The sequence below is a fragment of the Osmia bicornis genome, chromosome 10 (genome assembly GCF_907164935.1).
Source record: "Osmia bicornis bicornis chromosome 10, iOsmBic2.1, whole genome shotgun sequence".
In the NCBI taxonomy this organism is placed as follows: Eukaryota; Metazoa; Arthropoda; class Insecta; order Hymenoptera; family Megachilidae; genus Osmia; species Osmia bicornis.
In genome coordinates, this window is record NC_060225.1 from 8248165 (window position 1) to 8269920 (window position 21756).

General features: G+C 33.0%; 5 protein-coding genes across 11 annotated transcripts; 3 read left to right on the top strand and 2 right to left on the bottom strand.

The window, feature by feature from the left end:
* Positions 1–2030: 2030 nt before the first annotated feature.
* LOC114875560 (DNA topoisomerase 3-alpha) lies at positions 2031–6933 on the top strand. 6 transcript variants are annotated; one of them, XM_046287433.1, is made up of 12 exons: positions 2031–2769; positions 2850–3071; positions 3149–3495; positions 3567–3685; positions 3758–4104; positions 4177–4465; positions 4540–5038; positions 5119–5461; positions 5527–6076; positions 6162–6357; positions 6431–6666; positions 6747–6933. In XM_046287433.1, exons 2-12 carry the CDS (start codon positions 2868–2870, stop codon positions 6785–6787), a joined length of 3171 nt encoding a protein of 1056 aa, XP_046143389.1. In that variant the 5' UTR covers positions 2031–2769; positions 2850–2867; the 3' UTR covers positions 6788–6933. The 6 variants fall into 6 exon arrangements, with proteins under 6 accessions (XP_046143389.1, XP_046143390.1, XP_046143388.1 ...); XM_046287434.1 differs by having other exon boundaries at positions 2031–2765; positions 2835–3071; XM_046287432.1 differs by having other exon boundaries at positions 2031–2765.
* Positions 6929–7922, bottom strand: LOC114875561 (protein chibby homolog 1). Its single transcript, XM_029185968.2, has 3 exons — positions 7321–7922; positions 7134–7249; positions 6929–7042 (listed from the first exon to the last, which is right to left on the bottom strand). Exons 1-3 carry the CDS (start codon positions 7502–7504, stop codon positions 6950–6952), a joined length of 393 nt encoding a protein of 130 aa, XP_029041801.1. The 5' UTR covers positions 7505–7922; the 3' UTR covers positions 6929–6949.
* A 237-nt stretch (positions 7923–8159) lies between these two features.
* LOC114875538 (xylosyltransferase oxt) lies at positions 8160–11449 on the bottom strand. The gene is made up of 7 exons (XM_029185940.2): positions 11266–11449; positions 10729–11198; positions 10519–10661; positions 10277–10443; positions 9831–10212; positions 8814–9760; positions 8160–8742 (listed from the first exon to the last, which is right to left on the bottom strand). Exons 1-7 carry the CDS (start codon positions 11434–11436, stop codon positions 8284–8286), a joined length of 2739 nt encoding a protein of 912 aa, XP_029041773.2. The 5' UTR covers positions 11437–11449; the 3' UTR covers positions 8160–8283.
* Positions 11450–11520: 71 nt separating this feature from the next.
* Positions 11521–15385, top strand: LOC114875540 (N-alpha-acetyltransferase 60). Of its 2 annotated transcripts, XM_029185943.2 has the most exons (3): positions 11521–11787; positions 12151–12717; positions 13064–15385. In XM_029185943.2, exons 2-3 carry the CDS (start codon positions 12474–12476, stop codon positions 13639–13641), a joined length of 822 nt encoding a protein of 273 aa, XP_029041776.1. In that variant the 5' UTR covers positions 11521–11787; positions 12151–12473; the 3' UTR covers positions 13642–15385. The 2 variants fall into 2 exon arrangements, with proteins under 2 accessions (XP_029041776.1, XP_046143316.1); XM_046287360.1 differs by lacking the exon at positions 11521–11787 and having other exon boundaries at positions 12073–12717.
* A 302-nt stretch (positions 15386–15687) lies between these two features.
* On the top strand, positions 15688–18596 carry LOC114875539 (eEF1A lysine and N-terminal methyltransferase homolog). Its single transcript, XM_029185941.2, has 8 exons — positions 15688–15844; positions 15916–16038; positions 16152–16368; positions 16438–16656; positions 16738–16997; positions 17065–17429; positions 17496–17677; positions 17748–18596. The coding sequence occupies exons 1-8, from the start codon at positions 15753–15755 to the stop codon at positions 18294–18296; spliced, it is 2007 nt and encodes a 668-aa protein (XP_029041774.2). The 5' UTR covers positions 15688–15752; the 3' UTR covers positions 18297–18596.
* Positions 18597–21756: the final 3160 nt, after the last annotated feature.

Sequence of the window (21756 nt, forward strand, 5' to 3'; positions counted from 1 at the left end):
AGTATGCCTGTAGAGAGCACAGCCGGTATGACAGCCGTGCCTGTTTTATCACACTCCACAGGGGCAAAGAGTAAGTATATATCATTTACGTAAGTTATATCAAGAGTAAAGATATCATTTGATATCTTGATATTTATTAGAAGATATTCCCCGATAAAGGTAATAAAAATAATAAATTTCAATAGATATAACAATAATTTAATTAACAAACAATTGTAAAATTGAAAATAGTAATTAAATAAATTTGAATAGAATAATCAAACAAAATTTTGCAATATACCCACGAGAAAATGTAAAGAAATAAACAATTTAAATAGATATAACAATAATTTGATTAATAAACAATTGTAAAATTAAAAATAGTAATTAAATAAATTTCAATAGAATAATTAAACAAAATTTTGCAATATATCCACGCAAAAATGTAAAGAAATAAACAATTTAAATAGATATAACAATAATTTGATTAATAAACAATTGTAAAATTAAAAATAATAATTAAATAAATTTCAATAGAATAATTAAACAAAATTTTGCAATATACCCACGCGAAAATGTAAAGAAATAAACAATTTAAATAGATATAACAATAATTTGATTAATAAACAATTGTAAAATTAAAAATAGTAATTAAATAAATATTAACAAATATCCGATAGAAATAGTTAAATGTAACTAGCCGCGGAACCGGTGAAGCGGAACGTCATGCTTGATTGGGCGCGCCGGTACCCCATTATCAACAGCTCGACGAAGCGCGACCTGGAGAAGGGGCAAATCTAGTCAGTCTTATCGCGACCGCTGAAGGATAAGGATCGATGTGTCAAACATATACCGGTACGGGTTGATACCATCGATATTCGTGCATGGATTTATTAGTGTGTTACTACATGTGTTACTGTGTGTGTCTATGGTGTTTCCTATGGTGTTTCCCATGTGTTTTGGAATATTTATACGGATATATTAGTGCGTTTTATGGTGTGGTCATCCATGTGTTTTGACATTTTTATACAAGTGCATTACTGTGTCGTATGGTGTGGTACCCCATGTACCTGCATGTGCTTTACTGTGTTTTATGGTGTGGTTCCCTATGTGCTTTGGCATATTTTTACGGATTTATTAGTGGGTTTTATGGAGTGGTACCCTATGTGTTTTGGCATATTTATACGGATTTATTAGTGGGTTTTATGGAGTGGTACCCTATGTGTTTTACTATAATTTTGCAAATATTATTTGCATTTTTGATCTTCATGTGTTTTGGAATGTATTTGCATGTGTTTTACCCTGTTTTATGGTGTAGTTATTCCCATATAGCTTTGCATGCTTCTTTTTGAATTTTCCTATGTATTACCATATTAATTACAACAAATTGAGAGAAAACATATATCGTTCAAGAATCGTGATTTTTATGCTTTCAGATGAGTGCTTTGCCAGTGGAGGTACAGTTACTTTGACGAGCCAACATACGAGCTATGGATCAATTATGGATCAATCTAAGATGCGTGGCGAGTGCAGTGGTACAAGTCAACGATCGGTGAGTCGCATGCTTTAAAGTTCCTCCGATTCCCATCATGTCGTAGGACGAATGGTCCGTAGCGACACGGGAATTGGTTGTAATTTTTATTTTTTGAGCAAGCATAGTGACCCACGAATATCACTGTATTATTTAATACAATGATAATCGTGCAAATTGTTTTTTTGTGTATTTTATGCCTTAGCTCAGGATAGGGTTTTCTTGTACATATTTACATATATAGATTTCCAGTTTAAAAATGTAGAGAAGTCGGATGACCCTCCGACTTCACAATACATTTTCCGTTTTGAGGAATTTTATGATTTTGGCGGGGATTTTGTTGTTCAATTGTTATTTTCTCAATTATTGCTGAAATTTCTGTTTCAACATTTTATAGTTTCAATTGGTATTTAATGTTGTCTCTTTTTGAGAATTTTTTTGTTTTAGGTGGGTCACGATCGTAGCCACCTCCACGTGGTGTGACCCGGTAATCGATATCGTTTTCTAAACATTTATCAGATGATAATTTTAGAAAACGATATCGAGCTGAGAGCTACGATTCGGTTAACATAAAGTAGTAAAATCAATTTTTCGAGCATACATACCAAGATATGCGATTTATTCATCGAGTTCTTTATTTTTCTTTGGTTCTTTCTTTTCGAAACGATCCCTCGATCCTTCAACCCCTTGTTTAGTTCCTAAAATCACCGTCCTGAATCATAGAGTGTGCCACAAAATGACTAGCAAGAATGAGGTTCGAAGCAATCTGCTATTACCATCAAGGTGCATGAGATTGTGTAGTGCGAGGTGTTTCACATTTTTATACTATAGAGTACATGTTGCTCGTTTTCGAGCTACAAATTCACTCTTTGTCGATCCATAGTCATTGCTTCTCGTAACAACAAACTTGCAACATTCACAATTAAAAAGTTACTAGTTTTCGTTGGGCACCTCGACTATAACATTTATTAATTTGACATTTATTAATAAATGAAATTTATTAACAACTCGGACTTCAGCTGAATTAACACCGTTTTATAATCACTGCTAATTACTAAGTCATTGATAGTTTTCGTTCAATAGAAATTATCTTCTTATTATGTTTCATTTACTGTTTAATACGACTGAAGTTGCCGGGCAATGTCAATGGCGGTAATTAGAAGTTTTGTAACCCTTTTTTGCAAGTTACATTTAAAACATTATGAAAAAGTTTAAAACGATATGAACTGTTGCGCTTGTCGAATATGATTTTACAGTATGTAAGCTAAGAATACAGTTATCTTTCGTTTTATTTATGACAGTATTTTATAGACGTATTAAACAGTTTATAACCTTTTAGAAATAGGAACCCGGAATCATGTTGTATTTTCTTTATTATATTAATTTTATTACAAACAGAAGTAACATATCGAGAGTAAATTTGTATAAATCAAAACATTATCAATTATTTCTCGCAAGGTTCAAAAGTTCTGTTAAGGTGATGAAAGTTCTTAATGTTGCGGAAAAAAATGATGCCGCGAAAAATATCGCAGGCTATTTATCGAAGGGTACTTCTAAACGGGTAACTTAAAAATTATTACGATCAAAATGTAAAAATTTTTATCTACAAATGTTACTTAATATTTTTCTATTTTATAGAGAGAAGGATTATCCCCATATAATAAAATTTATGAATTTAATTCACATTTATGGAATCAGAATTGTGATATGATCATGACTTCTGTGTCTGGTCATTTGTTGGGTTTTGAATTTGTTGGTACATATCGAAAATGGCAGGGTTGTCATCCGTTAAGTTTATTTGATGCACCTGTAGTAAAACAGTGCATAGATGATACTTTCATCAAGATTAAAAAGACTATAGAGAGGGAAGTACGAAAATGCAATGCATTAATTATTTGGACAGATTGTGATCGTGAAGGAGAAAATATAGGATTTGAGGTCATTGAAGTCTGTCAAGGAGTTAAACCTAATATTCGTGTATATAGGTGGTAGAATAAACTATTAATGCATGATAGGATATTATTTTATTTTATTGTAAATGTGTAACTTTTTATAGGGCAAAATTTTCTGAAATTACACAAGCATCTGTAAATAGAGCTCTTCAGAATCTGATAGAGCCAGACAAAGCAGTCAGTGATGCTGTTGATGTAAGAAGTGAATTAGACTTGAGGATAGGTAATTAATAGCAGTGATTCAATCTACTTTAGAATTAATCTATTCATAAAATCTTCATTTAAATCATTGTAGGTGCTGCATTTACAAGATTTCAAACACTGAGACTTCAGAAAGTATTTCCTAGAAGTCTGTCTGACATGTTGATTAGTTATGGTAGTTGTCAGTTTCCTACTCTAGGTTTTGTAGTTGAAAGATATTTAGCAATAGAAAGATTTAAGCCAGAACCGTATTGGAAAATAAGCGTGACCGATATCCGCGATAATCTTTCTGTGGACTTTAGATGGGCAAGAGGAAGATTATTTGAGAAACTACCTTGTGAAGTTTTTCTTGATATGTGTCTTGAACAGCCTAATGCCACTGTACAGAAGGTAACATGTAAACCCAAGAGTAAATGGAGACCGCTTCCATTAGACACAGTTGTAAGTAACATAGCAATCAGTTGAACAGCAGGTATGTTACAAAGTTTATCCAGTGTAATTAAATAATTCTAGGAACTGGAAAAACAAGGTTCTCGAAAGCTTCATTTAACCGCTAAAGAAACTATGAGAATTGCAGAAAAATTATATTCTCAGGGTCTCATCAGTTATCCGCGTACAGAAACAAACATATTTCCGAAGGAATTAAATTTAACTCCTTTGGTAAATCAACAAGTAAATCATCCAGCTTGGGGTAATTTTGCGCAACAGTTGCTAGGAAAAGGATTAAATCCTAGACAGGGGAAGAAAAGTGATCAGGCACATCCTCCTATACATCCAACAAAATATACTGATAGTTTAAACGGTGCGGATACAATTGTTACAATTATTTCATTTTTATTTCATTTTAATTAAATATGATTAATTATCTTATGATAGGCAACGAAGCGAAAGTTTACGAATTCGTTGTTCGACATTTTTTGGCTTGTTTATCGGACAATGCCGTCGGTCAAGAAACATTGGTAGAAATTGATATAGCTGGAGAAAAGTTCATAGCTAATGGTCTACAAATTATCGAAAAGAACTACTTAAACGTGTATATATATGAAAAATGGAGCGATAAAGAAATTTACCAGTACCAAGAGGGACAAGTATTTAGACCAAGTAGTATAGATATGGTACAAGAAGAAACATCTCCGCCGCAATTGTTGACCGAAGCTGACTTAATTAGTTTAATGGACAAATATGGCATCGGTACAGATGCAACTCACGCGGAACATATTGACACGATAAAGTCGCGTCAATATGTAGGTGTAACTGATGGAAAATATTTAATACCTGGCAAACTTGGAATTGGACTGGTGATGGGATATGATCTTATGGGGTTTGAAATGTCAAAACCAAATTTAAGAGCCGACTTGGAAAAGGGTCTTAAACTGTAGGTTGCCACTTTATTATCGTTTATCGAACAATACAGAAAATGTTGAAATTCTCAAATGAACATCTTTTTGTTCGTAGGATATGCGATCGACAAAAGGATCCAAAAGTTGTGTTAGAAGCTCAGATAAATACGTATCGTGAGGTGTTTAAAATAGCAATAGAACGTGCTAATTTAATTGACAGCGCCTTAGCTGACTATCTCGATGAACAACCGGCAGAAGTACAACAGATGGAGAGGATTAATCCGCCTGAAGAAATCGCTATCTTTAAGTGCCCTAAATGTGGCTTAAATATGGTCCTTAAGGAGAAAAAAGATAAGGCAAAATTCATTGGTTGCATTAATTTTCCAACTTGCAGCAATGCAATTTGGTTCCCGCAGAATGTTGAATCTGTTGAAGTTCTAGACGAAGTTTGCCCTCAAGTAAATATGATATATATTAAGAATTATTAGTAACTGTTATACGATATCTAATGATGATTTTTTAGTGCCCGGGGGATATGCGTAAACTAAAATTCAAGTTATCCAGAAACGCTTATCCAATTTATGGTACTTCTTATACAACTTGCATAGGGGGCTGCGATCCTATGTTCAACGAATTATTGAATATAAAGAATGAGAGTATTAAAGGCATCTCTCAAAGAAATGAAAGTGGTTACTACAGTATGCCCGATGATACGAGATCAGCTATCATTCTAAATCCAACCGTAGTAAGACCCGGAAGTAGTAATAGTCGAAGTGGTGGAAATAAAACAAATTTATCTAACCCCAGTACGTCTGTAGGGCTCGTTCGAAATCAAAGTAGTAACCGTAATACGACGAGTAGGTCGACTAGTACGAGTGTTAAAAAACAAATTGCCCCTAAACATAATACATTCGTTAACACCAATAATTTTAATTCATCGATGGTCAGTCCAAGATCAGCTGAAAATGAACCGAACAGAACTTGGGGTCATATCGATAACGATGCCGTTATTATGTGTAATTGTCATGAAAATGCGATTCAATTAACCGTAAGAAAAGAAGGACCAAACCAGGGTACAGATGATTCTCTTTTTCATTTTGTTCTTTTTAAATATTTACAATGAATTCGATAGTGTTAGTGCTTCTTGACTTGTTTCAGGAAGATTATTTTATAAATGTGCAAAACCTCAAGGCTCTGGTTGTGATTTCTTTCTTTGGGCATCAGAAAGTACAAGTCAAACTCCAAATCATATAAGTAATAATTCTCGTCCACCATTCATTGCAAATACAAACCCTGGTCCAAGTACAATGTCATCAAATGATATTAAATGTCATTGTAATCAACCAGCAAAGCAGTGAGCAAATACTTACAGTAAAATTTCTTAGTCTTTCTTGATATCTTGATGATATAATTCATAATTTATGCAGGCGCACTGTACAGAAAGATGGTCCTAATAAGGGGCGTTTATTTTATTCGTGCCCCAAAGGCATGAGCGATTCTTGTAAATTCTTTCAATGGGCGGATGAAGATAGTGAGAATTTTAACAGTATGCCTACTGACAGTAATACAAGAACAGCAACTAGAGGCAGGGGACGAGAAAATACGAAGAAAGGGTCTCGAGTTGGCACTGGTAAAAGAAAATGCGGAATTTGTGGAGTAGAAGGTTTGTATTTTATTTGTAGAATGCTAAAAGCCTTAAAAAATCAATGTTACTCATATTAGAGTATGAAAATTTATGTCCAGGACACACAAGAAAAACTTGTCCAGAAAATGTAATGGATTAATGAAGGTATGTAAAATTTGAAATTTGCCTTATATTATCATTATAAAGTGTACATATTGGAGTTGACGTACGTATACGCGTTCGCGTACCTTGACGTGTGGTATTGTACAAAGGAAGTATAAAGGAAGAAATAAAACACGAATTAATTTAATAAATTTTTATATCAAGAATCACTATCTTTGTTATAAGATGAATTTCTTTTTAATCTATCTAGTTCTTCCTTTTGTGAGTTGAACTCTGCAGTTGATTGTGTTAACTGTTGAATAAAAAGAAGTATTAATATAAGAAATAAATATGAAAGGTTTTATAAATATTTAGTAGTTTGAGTAAAAATAAAAATTAGTTACCATATCCAGGAGTACTTCAAATTTCAGTTTTAATAAGTTGTTTTCTTCTTCCAGTCTTTTCATTTCTTTCTTTAGTTTTTCATTTTCCTTGTACGTTCCTCCAATCTTGCCAGATTCTAAAATAATAACATTCTTATTCGATATATCGTTCGTGCTAAACTTGTTTAGTAAAGTATCGACGTTTTACCCGGTATCCATACACCTGACTCAAAAACAGTTTCCTGTTCTCCTAATTTTAAACGTATGGGTCCAATGTTCGGTCCAAGTTCTTTTTCGATACGTTTTGGGCTAAAATCTTTATTTGCTAAAAAGATTCCTGCCTTTCTGGTAGGCGTCTTTTTTGGGGAAAACTTATTTGAAAATAATGGCATTGTATTAGCTACCTAATAGCAACGTGTTTCGCTGTTATACTGTACTCGAAACTTGTGAAAACTATTTATTACATATTATTTTATTGAATAGAGTAACATGTTTCATCGGCATTTCGTATATTGTATAAACAACGCGTAAACGTCGATACTGACACTACATCTTCGATAAAATCACTAGGATAGGGTTGAAGAATATAATTTCCCGCTTCGCACTGAAGCGTCTCTGGACTTTGAACAGGTAGGAGTATTTGATTTTACATTTTACAATTAGTTTACAAATTAAAACAGTAATTACAATTTAATTGCAAAATCAAATCACTCTCTACTTTACCTACTTTCGAAATTTCGGTCGGTAAATTGTCGAGTAGTTTCCGCCATCTTTTAGGAGATGGCGCAGCGGTCGAATTTCTGATTAGCTTACCGACAATTAGTTTTTAAAAATATGATGTAGAATATTGCTATTTAGCTGCATAATACATTACTAAAATGGATAGAAATTAATTATACGTATATAAAAGTATTTTATCATATTGAAAATACTTAGATGTATTGAAAATGTGAAAGGGAATATTGAAAGTGGAAAAGGAAAACATGAAAAAATGAATTAACTTGCTGTAGTTTCAGGATGTTAAATATTTTTAAAATAGACTGTATGTATATGTATAGTGTGTATTTGATATAAAAATATTTAAAAACATTATTAGTTTTTACACGTATTTAATAAGTTAAACTTTAAAAATATTGAGAATGGCACATATTTAGTAAATTAATAGTTTTTTTTAACATAAATTACTGATATCAGCCTTTGAATCGGGGCTCAACGAGCTCCAATAAGTATTAATACACTTCTGTAATTTTAATTTACTTCCAATGTTACTATTAACATTACATACTTTGTCAATTTCATAATGCTCTTCTACTAACTTGTCTATCCACTTATCCAAATTCGAATTAACATTAATTTCGTCAACTGCAGTATAAATATTTCGTTCGTAAAAATTGATGGAACTTAATAAATGTGACCATTTTTTATTCGTTTCTTCAGTAACATGATAACTATCTCCAGACGCAATATTCACTTCTTTAGCTTTCTCTGTAGAGATCTTTTTATTTTTCCAATATCCCAAAGGAGTGACCAAAAAATTCATTTTTGCTATTAATAAAGAATCAGTGACCAAGAACAAATGCCAAGTACCCACAACCAGATGGTCGCTGAACTGTGGTTTAACATATCCTGTCTGAAAACAAACATTGCATTAATCATCCAAAGAACATTAAATATAGAACAACTAATTGAAAAAGAAATTACTAAAGTTGTTTCTTCCAGTTGAATGTAATTAACATCCGCTAATTTACCATAGGGATCCACCCATAGTATAGATAGATTTTGTGGTGTCATAATTCCAACATCGAATTCGTACCATAAACCTGGGTACGAATATGGTCCTATACTTCCCATTAAGTTTCTAAACATTTTCTCTTTTTGATCGTAATCAGTATTAACTGATAAACTTTGTATCTTTCCCAACCACTCTCGACTAGTAGAAAAGTTACGTCGTAAATATACCAAACCTTCTATTTGTTCCACGTATTTTTCTTGAGTTAACGGTTGTACCGTAGCTTCTGCTAATATTAATATTCCAACAAATTGATTGTGACTGAAATAGGCAGTAGTTTCCAAAAGGCGTATATTCTTGCAGTCAATATTTAGCTTACGAAAAATCAATCTAGCTAAAGAATTTGAAATAGTTAATTGCGCGTCGTCGGTCAAAGGACTTAGATCAGCTGTATGGTACAAATTTTGCCAATAAGCATCGTAACCCTTTGCAGTGACGGTCCTATTTATTTTCTCCGGATACAACCATTCTTCTACTCTGTCAATGATTCTTTGATCAATGACAGGTTCAAATTTTCGTGCAAAAAATAAGTTGCGGTCAATCGTATTTCGAATTCTGCTAAAATCCTCGAGCTTGAAATCATTCGGGCTGCAACCACACCAGTCTACTACAGCTTTATACTGACATTTACACCCCAACTTTCTTTTCCAATTAGTAACATGTAAATTGTTATCAATATACGTATTACAAAATCTTGAGTTACGTAAGACCGTATGGAAAAATGACTCGGCGGGTAATAAAGTGTATTTGAATACTTTTAGTAGATCGGTCACTAATTCATCAGGATTTTGATTAGCAACATATTCTACAAATTCTCTGCTTAAAGCTACCCAATCGCTACCACCGTCTATCTGAATACCTATAAAGAAACAACAATCGTTTATGAATTAAATAAGGTGAAATGATAAAATTAAAGAGTGAAAATTTACCATTTGGTAATTTACGATCGCCTATCCTCCACATGCGAGTTTCACATTCCACAAAAGTCTTATCTAAACCTTGTTTCGTGATAAAACGTTGAACCTCTCTTCCATGAGATTTCACAAAATTCATCCCTTTATTCAGACTAAGGAATTGAGTTAATTGTGCATTGTTTTTGATAGGATAATCAGATTCCGATAGATTGACGAGAAAATCCCAATGTTGATTATGCTCAAGCATTTGTTGGGCAGATTTCAAAAGAGTCGTCAATAGACTAGCACCTCCCCAGATACTCGCATGTCGTAGATTTTCTCCTCTTGCCACTTTAATGTTATTCGTTTTGCAAGACTTCTCCACTTCTAACATTTCTCGGTAAAGATAATCTTGACGCTAAAAGCATGATATACATTAGTTACAATAATGTATTAATTGTAAAATGTATTCATCTCATTACCGCGTCAACATGAATGTAAAATAAATGTGTAGGATGATAGAGAACAGTGATAAGTCTCTTCACTTGTCGACTGGCTCTGCCGTTTACTGTTAATAAATAAGCGATTCGTGCAGGTTTTTCATTTTCACTGTCTGTACTTGCATTTCGAGCTTCCTGTGCTTTAAATCCTGTTGATTACACAAACTTGTATTATTATCAAAAGTTAGAATTGCATTGGCAATTTTTTCTCTATATTTCCTTACTCTGAATTCCAGTCAAAAACACATTAATAGTCAAATATCCACCGCAGGAATATTTTGGATTGCCGGAACATTTCATATTGCAACTAGAATCCGGTAATCGTTTTAACTGCGACGGTTTTTCCATTCCACAAAAGCATTCAACTCTGAAATTAAATGCTCATTACATCAGGTTAATTTAAAGAAATTGATATATTTTATCCGTACACTTACGAATATTCAGTACCGGCGTATAAATATCCTGATTGAAGACACAGAAAAGCACAGCGCTCCGGCGAATTGTTCCCTTTAAAAATATGGTAATAACCAGAAAGTATTCTTAATGTTTTATCATCTTTAAAACATCCTAAACTGACTGGTTTATTTGTAAACCCTGGAGAATGAGAGCACAGAGACTGTATCCTTTCTGGGTATAATAATCCCTGTTGATTAAGGCAAGTCACATTGACAATGCTTTGTTTGCATTTTTGACTTTGTGCACGCGTTACAGCGCTCACTGCTTCTCTGCCAGTAAATTCGCAAGGTGGGGTAAAGTTTAATGATTTATGATCTAATTTTATTCTAGTAGTATGGTTCTTCTGTGATTGTGATACTTTGTTCGAATTGGTATGTTTATCCGGTGGAAGCTTCAATTGACGAAAACCTTTTGGTAAACCTTCATCTTCTTCGAATTGGGATAAATCCTGTATAAAGTACAATTTATGTTACAATATAGCAGAGTATCCTTAACATTATTATTAAGAAACTTACTTCTCCTGAAGACAGTTGGCTGGTTTTTCGGTTTCGAATTTCCAGACCAAAAAATGTATGTGCCAAATAAATTTGTACACATAGTACTGTAATACCGAACACGAAAAGTATTCGGTACTTTCGTAAACAACTAGAAGATCGACTTATCGAATTGTTTTTTGTTATAGCCATTGTTCTTGCGCTAGGTAATTCAAATGAACCATACCCTTAGAATTTGATTAATTTTATAATTGTCATTGACCAAATGACAGGATAATCTTATACAAGTTGTAAGGAACATGTTGCACTTATATATTATACATACAATGTTACATTCACTGTATTACCATTACTTTATATATATTTATATAAATAGTTCGAGCAGTAATAAATTACTGAAGGACAATAACAAAGTGTAAAATGTAGGTTTGATAAAATATTTTGATATGTATAAATATTTATTGAAATAGTTACACGCGTTTATCTTGCTCTCAGTTCCACCAGGAGATATAGGCTTAAAAGTTTAGAAAAGAAAATCACGCGGTAAGACATTATTTCAATTGGTATTATTTATTGCTACAAATTAACAAACATATATACATAAAAATCTATATATTGCATCATAACGATAACTTGTCGCAACGATATTTCCGGCGAATTCACAATCAATCGGAAGGGTCAACCTTATAAAGTTGATTCTAGCTCTTTTTTCTCAACAAGAGAATCACGAAATGTAACTAGATATTTTTAGTAACTAAATTACGGGATTACCCCCCAAAGAATACTTATTGTAATTTACTCATTGCAGTTATATGTAACGAGTGACGATTGTTTTGTGTTAGTATTGTTACTTTGTATTTTTATCTCTTTTCTAATCGTTTATTTTATCGCTGTTTTGGTACTTAGGAGAAATGCGATACTTTTTTATAAGATAAAACGAACGATATATCAGATTGTCTACTTATAGTTCGGAAAAATTAAAAAAAAACTCATGTCGCAATCGTTTTCTCGAGGTTGTGTTGGATCTTTTATATGTGTATCAAGTATTAAAAGATGAACAAAGAGAGGAGGAAGGAAGTAGGAAAAGAGGGAGAAGGACGGAAAATGATAGAGGGGGACAAAATGTCTGCTGATCTCAATATGTTTACTAGCAAACGTTTACATGCAACGTGACATGCTTGACATTGTTCAAGAAATGACTGATGAAATGATAGAAAAGCAGTGGCGTGATGGCCGTATCGTTTAATCGGTATCTTATTTTACCGGAAATCGAGAAGAGTGAGTTTAAAATATCACAAGAGAACAAACATAAATACACGGATGAAAATACAAGAAACTCATCAAATGAGCAAAAAACCTCCGTGATACCGGCAACCGTACCCTTATGTGTCTTGGGTGATGTCCAGTTACGTTTCCTTTGCCCAGATGATCTGGAGGAAGTACGGGCACTCTGTCAAGATTGGTTTCCAATTGGTATGAATGTTTCCCACCAAGTTTAAATAAATGATACCTTTACAAAGAGTAATTATATTGCTTCTCGCATGTAATCCTTTTTGGTTCTTTTTTTATTGTTTTTAAATTCCATTGGTGTAAGGATTTCTTAGCTCTCCGTATGATTTTTACTCTGCATATTGAACTAGGTCCAATTCCATCAACATAATCAAATATAAATGAAATTAAAACTGAACCAAAAATGATTAATTACTAAAGGTATTGTAAACCGTTTTAGTAGATCATGAGTGTGATTGTACGTTTCATTAACTTTATATTAAAGATTTCCTTAATATGGATGTTAAAGTATTGATTTATTTTGCCATAGATTATCCTTATTCATGGTACGAAGATATAACAAGTTCCTCACGGTTTTATGCACTTGCAGCTGTATATGGCGGAGTAATAATTGGACTTATTGTTGCTGAAATAAAGCCTTATGCCAAATTGAACACAGAAGATCGTGGTATTTTGTGTTCGAGTTTAGGAAATGATTGTTTAGTGGGTTACATACTTAGCTTAGGTGTGCGTCGAGCGTATAGAAGAAATGGAATTGCTTCGTTGTTACTTGAACAATTATTAGCACACGTTACCGCTCCGGAACGTTCTTCCGTAAAAGCAGTCTTCCTGCATGTATTATCCAGCAATGCACCGGCTATCTTATTTTACCAAAGATGCCATTTTCGATTACATAGTTTTCTCCCGTATTATTATTTGATCCATGGCAAATGTAAAGGTGGTTTCACGTATGTTTTGTACGTTAACGGTGGACACGCACCATGGGGTATATGGGATTGGTTGCGTCACATAGCCAGCGCGATGGCTAGTCTTGGACCGTGCAGAGTACCACGTTGGATTTGGCAACGGCTTCTTTGGGCTACTACTATTCTTTCATATCATAGATGATACTTTTCGATGGCATACCAATGTTAAACCAAATACTTCCTTTTTTTTGCCTTATTCTTTTTTAAACACGCGTATAGCGTAGTATATGCCAATTTGGATGTTACGCCGGTTCAAGGAATAAAATTATTAGCTTCATCATTGTTTTTTTACAATTTTACGAATAAAATCATTTACCGCTAAAGTGACAATATTTAAATCGATGAACATTATTTTATATTCGATTGAGGGTAATATTATATATTTGCTCCATTTTATAGTTCTTTCACCATGGATTATATTACAAAGTGATTCAGTAGCTTAATGTTTAAGATAATTAATATGAATATATTAAAGATAAAGCGTTTAACTGCCAGAGAATTTGATCGGTTCGAAAACGAACGTTTTTTATTAAACACAATGTTTGTGTGCCAGGGTTCATTATACGAGATATTCAGAAACAGAATTAAGCATTGGTGATGGGTTAGAACTTCTTAAAATACCATTCATTTTATTGAACATTTTGATACATATTGTTTTAATGATATGTAGCATTGTATATTTCAAATCAGTAGCGTAGTGAAATTGTTACATAATTCTAGTCAGATTGATTGACTTTTGAAATAGCTTTCTTTATTGTGTATATTTTGTTTTCTTGTTTTTCTACTCTGATTTTTATTTGTTCTGCTTGTAACATGATTTACCTACTTATTTGATTCTTAACTTTAGAAAATAATATTTTCATGTACCTTGTTTTAGATCATTGATCAAATGATGCTTTTTCTAACTAAAGATATGTGATTCTGGGGCCATTACCCATCACCAGTTCAAATACAATTAACAACACACTGTTCAAACATCTGTCTTATTACTAGTTGAAAGATTCTAATGATCACAATGTGTAGTTACATAGATGTTGAGACTGACATCATTTTTACTTAGTTTCTTCACTGCATACTCATGAAAGCAATCATTTTCTAATCTTTCAGTTATCATTCTTCATCCAGATGTTACAGTTACATCTCTTCCCTTAGCATACTGTGGTATTTTGGAGTATTTTGTACTCCTTTTTGAAAATTATTATTATTTTAATTGTATAGTCAAAGTTCAATTTGTTGCAAAACAAAACAAAAATCTTTCCAGTGGGTATATTAAAATATATGAGATTTAATTACAGCTTTTACAGAAGCAACAAGCAAGACTGATGTTCTTGCAAATAATTTATGATATCCAAATAAATTTTTGATATGATAAAATAAAAAGTTTTGTTGGATATTAAGTGACCATGGATATTGTAAATTTTGTATTTTAATAGATGAATGTGCAATATGTACGCATTTACTTATACTTCTATGCGTAAATTAAAAATAATCTGATTTATGTGGAAAGGAAATTAATTCAAAGTTTAACAGTATAAAGTAAATTTATTTTGAATGAATATTACATAAAACAAAATCAGTATTTTCCATGGTGATAGAATAAATTAAGTTGCTTCTTGTTTTAGGCTGTGCATGTATTCTTTCATTGAAAATATTCTAAGACATCATTTGTATTTCGTAATCAGCTGATAAAAAAAAAAATAGCATTGTTTATATTTATATATTCGCATAGAAAAAGCTTTTGTATCAATGATATATATGAATGTGAGTCATGAATGTGTGCGAGTCTTATTTATACATAATTGTACATATATATATTAAATGTATCAGAGTAGTGTACATACTAATGTATTGACTTTGTTTGTAATAAATTGACATGTTACAAGTTTTGTTTCTTCTGAACTATTTTCACAGAAGAAAGACTTACAATCTGTGTGCAATACACAGTTACATATAGAATATGAAGCTTTACACATATAAGAAAAAGTATAGGTACATATACACAATGGTGGTATATGTGACATATTCACCTTAAATAACGAATTACTGTTTTTATTATTATATAAAATAATACCATCATTTAATATTACTGAACCTTCCTACAATTTTAAATTAAAATACAGTAGAAAATTAAATACTATTACGCATGTTCTTGATATGGCCAGTGATAACCTAATATCATCCTATGTAATTCTGCAAGAATAGCAGTGACAGCTATAAATAAGTTGATATTAAGTTGAAAAAGAATTAGAAACAATGAATTTGCTACCTAAAACACACGAGGAATTTAGCCAAGTCGACTATTGGAATACATTTTTCAAGAAACGTGGTAAAAAACATTTTGAATGGTATGTTCTGGTTGTACTTGTTGATAAATATACATTTCTATTAATAATCGTTATTTATCTTTCTCTTTTAGGTATGGAGAATATCCAGAATTATGTAGCATACTTCTAAAGTACATGAAAGTAAAAGATAATATTTTAATTGTTGGTTGTGGTAATTCAACGGTCAGTATGTGTCTATATGATGCTGGTTATAGGTAATTTCATTTTATATTTAAACTATAAGAGTTGACTTTGTATATCATGTCAGGAGAAAAATGTATGACCTATATTGTTCATATACATTTATGTAACTTCCTTTTAATTATAGAAATATTACTAATATTGATATATCACATATTGTCATTAAGCAAATGCGTGATATTAATGCATCTGTGAGACCAGATTTAGTTTATGAACAAATGGATGCTACTCGATTAACATATTCAGATGATACATTCAGTGTTATATTGGATAAAGGTACTTTAGATGCTCTTATGCCAGATACTAAAGAAGAAACATTATCTATCATTAATAAATATTTTAAGGTATATTTATACATATAATGAATTCATTTTAATATAGAAAAGAATGACTATATATTATTATTATTTCAGGAAATTTCAAGAGTTTTACGTAACGGTGGTAGATACATTTGTGTCTCATTACTTCAGGAACATATCTTAAAAAAATTGCTATCTTATTTTCCGTATTCTGGATTTATGTTTCGTATAGTACGTTGCCACGAGGCGGAAGCAAAGACACGAATAGAAGAAGGAAGTTCGATTCCAGTTTTCGCGGTGATCGCCACAAAATTTATTAATCTACCTCAAACTGTAAGCATTTGAGTAACAACATAACTTGGTTAAATATATAATTAAAAGACAATTTATTTAATCAGTTTATAAAATAAATAGGTTCTGGAAGTAGCATTAGTCGATGGTCCTCCAAAGCGATTGTCATCAATAGATGACATGGTGTCAGCTATTTTATCAGTACAACAATCGGCATTGATTTGTAATAGCCTTCAAAAGCGTAGCGTGGCCGATGTTGGAGAAATCTCATTAGATTTGCATTATCCTGATGATAAACATCCACGTTATACAATTTACGTTTTAGACCAGCCTAGAATTCGGGGGACAAAAAGTTATGCGGCATTTATAGTGCCACAAGGAAAGTAAGTCTATAATGATTCTAGAGAACTGTTTATTATCAGGATAGAAAATAATTTTCTCCTTTTTTAGGGAAACGGATTGGTTATTTAGTACCAAGGAAGGAAGACAGCAGGTTCTTAAAAGCGCCCAACAAGATAGACTTGCTATTGTTACGTTACGCAGAGAACATAAATTTGATAGTTGGGATGCTGTGAAAAGTGAACTGGAAGAGTGCATTTTAAATTTAGCACCAGAGGGTTTATCTGGTAAAACTAATATCCCATTTTTGTCGTTGGGTTCAGACGTAGGTGTTAGAAAGACGTGTTACGAAGGGAACAGTGATTTAAGCGGTCCTTTTGTTGTGGAGGAGATCGAGAAAGATGGTTGTGAATTTAGGAGATTGATATTCTTAAATAATCCTTATGTAATTCAAAGTGAAGCTCGTCTTAAGCAAGGTATGCAATTCTCTTATTATGATTATACGTTTCAAGCATGTCTCATACATGAAGTATTATTTTCAGCTAAATCCAGACGAGGTAAAATGAAGAAAATCATTGATCCTGGATTTTTAGCATGCGATCATCATTTGTACATGAGCATCGGTGTTACTGCAGCTATAAGTGTTAAGGAATGCGATGAAATCATGATCATAGGACTAGGTGGAGGAAGTCTATGTACATTTTTGTACAACTGTTTTCCTAAAGTATGTATATACACCCTTGATGATATTAAAAGTATCATTCCTATAAAATTAATTTTTATATTCTTTCCAGTTAAACATCGTAGTGGTTGAAATTGATGATGCGATGTTGAAGATTGCTACTGAGCACTTTGGTCTTATTCTTGATAATAGAATGAAAGTTGAAATTGCAGATGGAATTAGGTTCATCAAGGAGAGCGCAACGAAAGGAAGGAAATTCAAAGCTGTACTTTTCGACGTAGATAGTAAAGACACCACAGTTGGAATAAGTTGTCCGCCTAAACAGTTTTTAGAAAGTTCTATTATAAAATCAGTCGCTGATTGTTTAATGGATGGTGGTTTTTTCGTTTTGAATTTAGTCAGTCGAGATCAAAGTATAAAGATGAAAGTGAAAAACGATCTTAGGTCTGTGTTTAAGTCCATCGCGTGTTATTCGGTGCAGGACGAAGTAAATGAAATTGTAATATGTTCGGTAAATGAAAACGATACTGTTAGATGGAAGAGTAAATTACAAACAGCTGCCACGACACTAAACGAACAAGTGTCTGTAAGAAAGTTATTAAATAATGCGGATACGATTGATTTATCATCTTTCATGGAAAACTTGTGCATAGAGTCATAGTTAAAAAGATCCTATTTAACTATCTGAATTTTTGTACATAGTAAAGTGTCTTTTATAAAAAATCTTTCATCCCTATTTTTATTACGAGCCAAGAATTTTCATGATAGAATGATTCTCGCATATTTTATAGTTCTCAGAAAACGTCACGTGAAAATAGTGTACAAAGCAGAGTAAATAACGTTCCGCGACCCTTCATGTTACGATATGTTTGATTAAAAATCAAAAAAACGCGAGCTCGGTTCACGACACTCGCATATTAGAAAGATTGCGTGTTATTAAAGTAACGTTAATCGCGATGAACACGAAGCATTATCTTTTATACAGATTTCATGGTTATCGCATAGTATATATATATAGTTAGTAATAATAATTAAAAGTCTATCCTTCAAATCTAAATATCTGATTCTAAAATCAGTCATTTAATAATTTAATTTTAGATCAATCGATAATGTCGGTAATATCGATAATGCCAAACGTCATAGTATCGATACTAATCAAAATCATAACCTGACTTCAGTATCATTTGATCTTACATGTCGCACCGTCATTACAACGAATATATTTTTTGTTTTTACAAAAGCTTTCGCGTTCATTGATTTTTTTCGATATCGTTATACAGGTAGAAATGACATTAATAATTGTTTCGTGCGGAGTCATAAGTAGGATCGTGGTAACACATCGTTAAAACGTCGAGTAAAAGCGAGTATAGTTATCTTTATTTTTACAATCAATGATGACCCACATTATCAGCCGTCGTTTAACATTCTTTTATCGATTTCTTTCCATTTATTATAATCACTTTTGCGGAACAGGTTTGTTGATCAGTCTTGAAATTTACGAGGGTCTTGCATTATTCATGTTATTTATTTCAATACGGTAAGCAATTAAAAAAGGAAGAGAAAGAAAGTAATGTTTATAGAGGGGTATGTGTGAAAACATTAAAGTAAGATGTTTTATGATAGGGGTATGTAAATGAAATTTGATTTTGATCAATTATTTAAACGACATTGACAAAGAATATTGAATTTCAGTACTTTTTCTCATATTTACGATACTTCAAATTTATATGACCTTATCTCACAATTTATCTTTTATTATATTGCACGAGGAAATTGAAATTTGAAAATTCAAACTTGTCATCAGGTATCACCGTGAAGCGTTTAAAAATAAATAGTTTAATATTTGTATACTGTTGAATAATTGTGACATTTGAAAAGATCCAATTTTCACTCCCTTTGATTCTATTATTTTTTCCAAATCGAATAATTATTATTATTATTATTGTTTGACAAACTTGTATTCACCTCATGCAGCTTGATAAATAAATCATTTTAAAAAAGCAATTGAATTCTTATTTAATTTACCTAATTTAATTTCTGAATTATTTATTTAATGTATGCAATTTCTTTTCTCAGTTATTTATTTAATTGCCTTAAATATTTTTATAAGAGCGCAATCGGTTCAACGGGGTCTCTGACACCCCAGCATGAATCCAGGTCATAATGCAGAGAGCGTCGACGGTGCATTGGGGTCCTTGACACCCCGGATACCTACTGTCGGTATGCAGAGTCCCACTGGTGTTTCGGGGTCCCCACAACCCCAAGGTGATATGTCGGTATATAGAGATAACCACAGATGTATCGGGGTCCCGGACACCCCAGATACCATATTGTCGGTAGGCAAAGAGTGTCACTGGTACTTCGGGGTCCTCAACACCCCAAGGTGATATGTCGATATATAGCTAGCGCCAACGATGCATTGGGGTCCCTGACACCCCGGATACCATAATGTCAGTATGCAAAGAGTACCACTGGTATTTTGGGGTCCTTAACACCCCAAGATTGTATCCTGTCGGTATACAGAGACAGTGATCGGTGCTTCGGGGTCCCTAACACCCCAAGATGATATCAGATCGGTATCCAGAGAACGGGGAAAGGGGAAAAGCATTTATGACTTTATCCCTTTTTTGGGTCTCGGCCGACCATCCCCTTTATTTCTCTTTTTCCAGTTATTTATCATTTTATCCCTCTTTATAGGCCAAAGCTCTCCCTTTTCAGTTATTAATTATTTTATGCTTTTTATAAGCAAAGACCCACGCTTCCTAATTATCTATTACCTTACCTCTGTATCCTTATAACACTGCATCCCTTACATCACCATATCCTTTACATTCCTGAGTTCTTTATATCCGTTGATCCTTTACATTCCTGCATCCCTTGTATCGCTGCAACCCTTATAAAATATATATTATAATTATATTATTTATGGTTGCTGGTTCGAGTAAAGGTAAGTAAAGGTAAGTAAAGGTAAGTAGTCTCGTGTTGAACAATTTTAAGTTTAAATTTTCGTGTAAATTTACTTCCTTTTTTTGAAACCAGATGGCGCTGATTTGACTTTCAAAATTTAGTTCACATTTTTCCCGCTAGAGGGCCAAAATTTTAGCAAACTTTAGTTCCTTTTTTGGAAACCAGATGGCGCTGATTCGACATCGAAAATTTAGTTCACATTTTTCCCGCTAGAGGGCCAAAATTTTAGCAAACTTTAGTTCCTTTTTTGGAAACCAGATGGCGCTGATTCGACATCGAAAATTTAGTTCACATTTTTCCCGCTAGAGGGCCAAAATTTTAGCAAACTTTAGTTCCTTTTTCGGAAACCAGATGGCGCTGATTCGACATCGAAAATTTAGTTCACATTTTCCCCGCTAGAGGGCCAAAATTTTAGCAAACTTTAGTTCCTTTTTTGGAAACCAGATGGCGCTGATTCGACATCGAAAATTTAGTTCGCATTTTTCCCGCTAGAGGGCCAAAATTTTAGCAAGCTTTAGTTCCTTTTTTTGAAACCAGATGGCGCTATGATGGGATGTCAGGATAAGGGATGCAAGGATGTTGGAGATACAAGGATGTTAGAGATGCAAGGATGCTAGGGATGTAAGGATGTTAGGGATGTAAGGATGTTAGGGATGCAAGGGTGTTAGGGACGTAAGGGTGGCAAAGTTGTAGAGATGCAGGGATGTAAAGGAAGGAGGAAGCTAAAGGATGCAGTGATGTAAGGAATGCTGAGATGAAAGGGGTGGCAAAGTTGTAGAGATGCAGGGATGTAACGGAAGGAGGAATGTAAAGGATGCAGTGATGTCAGGAATGCTGAGATGAAAATAATGCAGGAATATAAAGGATGCAGTGATGTAATGAATGCTGCGATGTAAATAATGCAGAGATGTAAGGGGTGCAGAGATGTGACGGAATCAGAGATGAAAGGGATGCACACAGGAATAATAAAATCAACACGTTCTTCCTCTTAATGACTTTATTCAATAAGCGAAAAAGATAAATACAGCAAATTAAATGAACGCAGAAAATAAAATAAGGGATATGGATGTTTAGTAGGTAGATATGCACCCTTCGGCGGTCGCTATAAGACTGATGGTGTTTCACCTCGCTCTAGGTCGAATGGTTGATAACGG

Excerpts from the sequence above, each read along its gene's own strand:
- LOC114875540 (XM_029185943.2), top strand. The coding sequence starts at position 12,474 with ATGGCCGTATCGTTTAATCGGTATCTTATTTTACCGGAAATCGAGAAG. Across the intron at positions 12,718-13,063 it reads TCAAGATTGGTTTCCAATTG|ATTATCCTTATTCATGGTAC; the intron begins GTATGAATGTTT and ends ATTTTGCCATAG.
- LOC114875561 (XM_029185968.2), bottom strand. The coding sequence starts at position 7,504 with ATGCCATTATTTTCAAATAAGTTTTCCCCAAAAAAGACGCCTACCAGA. Across the intron at positions 7,250-7,320 it reads GTCAGGTGTATGGATACCGG|AATCTGGCAAGATTGGAGGA; the intron begins GTAAAACGTCGA and ends TTATTATTTTAG. Across the intron at positions 7,043-7,133 it reads TTGAAGTACTCCTGGATATG|TTAACACAATCAACTGCAGA; the intron begins GTAACTAATTTT and ends TTTATTCAACAG.
- LOC114875539 (XM_029185941.2), top strand. The coding sequence starts at position 15,753 with ATGAATTTGCTACCTAAAACACACGAGGAATTTAGCCAAGTCGACTAT. Across the intron at positions 16,039-16,151 it reads CTATATGATGCTGGTTATAG|AAATATTACTAATATTGATA; the intron begins GTAATTTCATTT and ends TTTTAATTATAG. Across the intron at positions 16,369-16,437 it reads TCATTAATAAATATTTTAAG|GAAATTTCAAGAGTTTTACG; the intron begins GTATATTTATAC and ends TTATTATTTCAG.
- LOC114875560 (XM_046287433.1), top strand. The coding sequence starts at position 2,868 with ATGTTGTATTTTCTTTATTATATTAATTTTATTACAAACAGAAGTAAC. Across the intron at positions 6,358-6,430 it reads TGTAATCAACCAGCAAAGCA|GCGCACTGTACAGAAAGATG; the intron begins GTGAGCAAATAC and ends TAATTTATGCAG. Across the intron at positions 6,667-6,746 it reads CGGAATTTGTGGAGTAGAAG|GACACACAAGAAAAACTTGT; the intron begins GTTTGTATTTTA and ends ATTTATGTCCAG.
- LOC114875538 (XM_029185940.2), bottom strand. The coding sequence starts at position 11,436 with ATGGCTATAACAAAAAACAATTCGATAAGTCGATCTTCTAGTTGTTTA. Across the intron at positions 10,662-10,728 it reads TACGCCGGTACTGAATATTC|AGTTGAATGCTTTTGTGGAA; the intron begins GTAAGTGTACGG and ends ATTTAATTTCAG. Across the intron at positions 9,761-9,830 it reads CGATCGTAAATTACCAAATG|GTATTCAGATAGACGGTGGT; the intron begins GTAAATTTTCAC and ends GTTTCTTTATAG.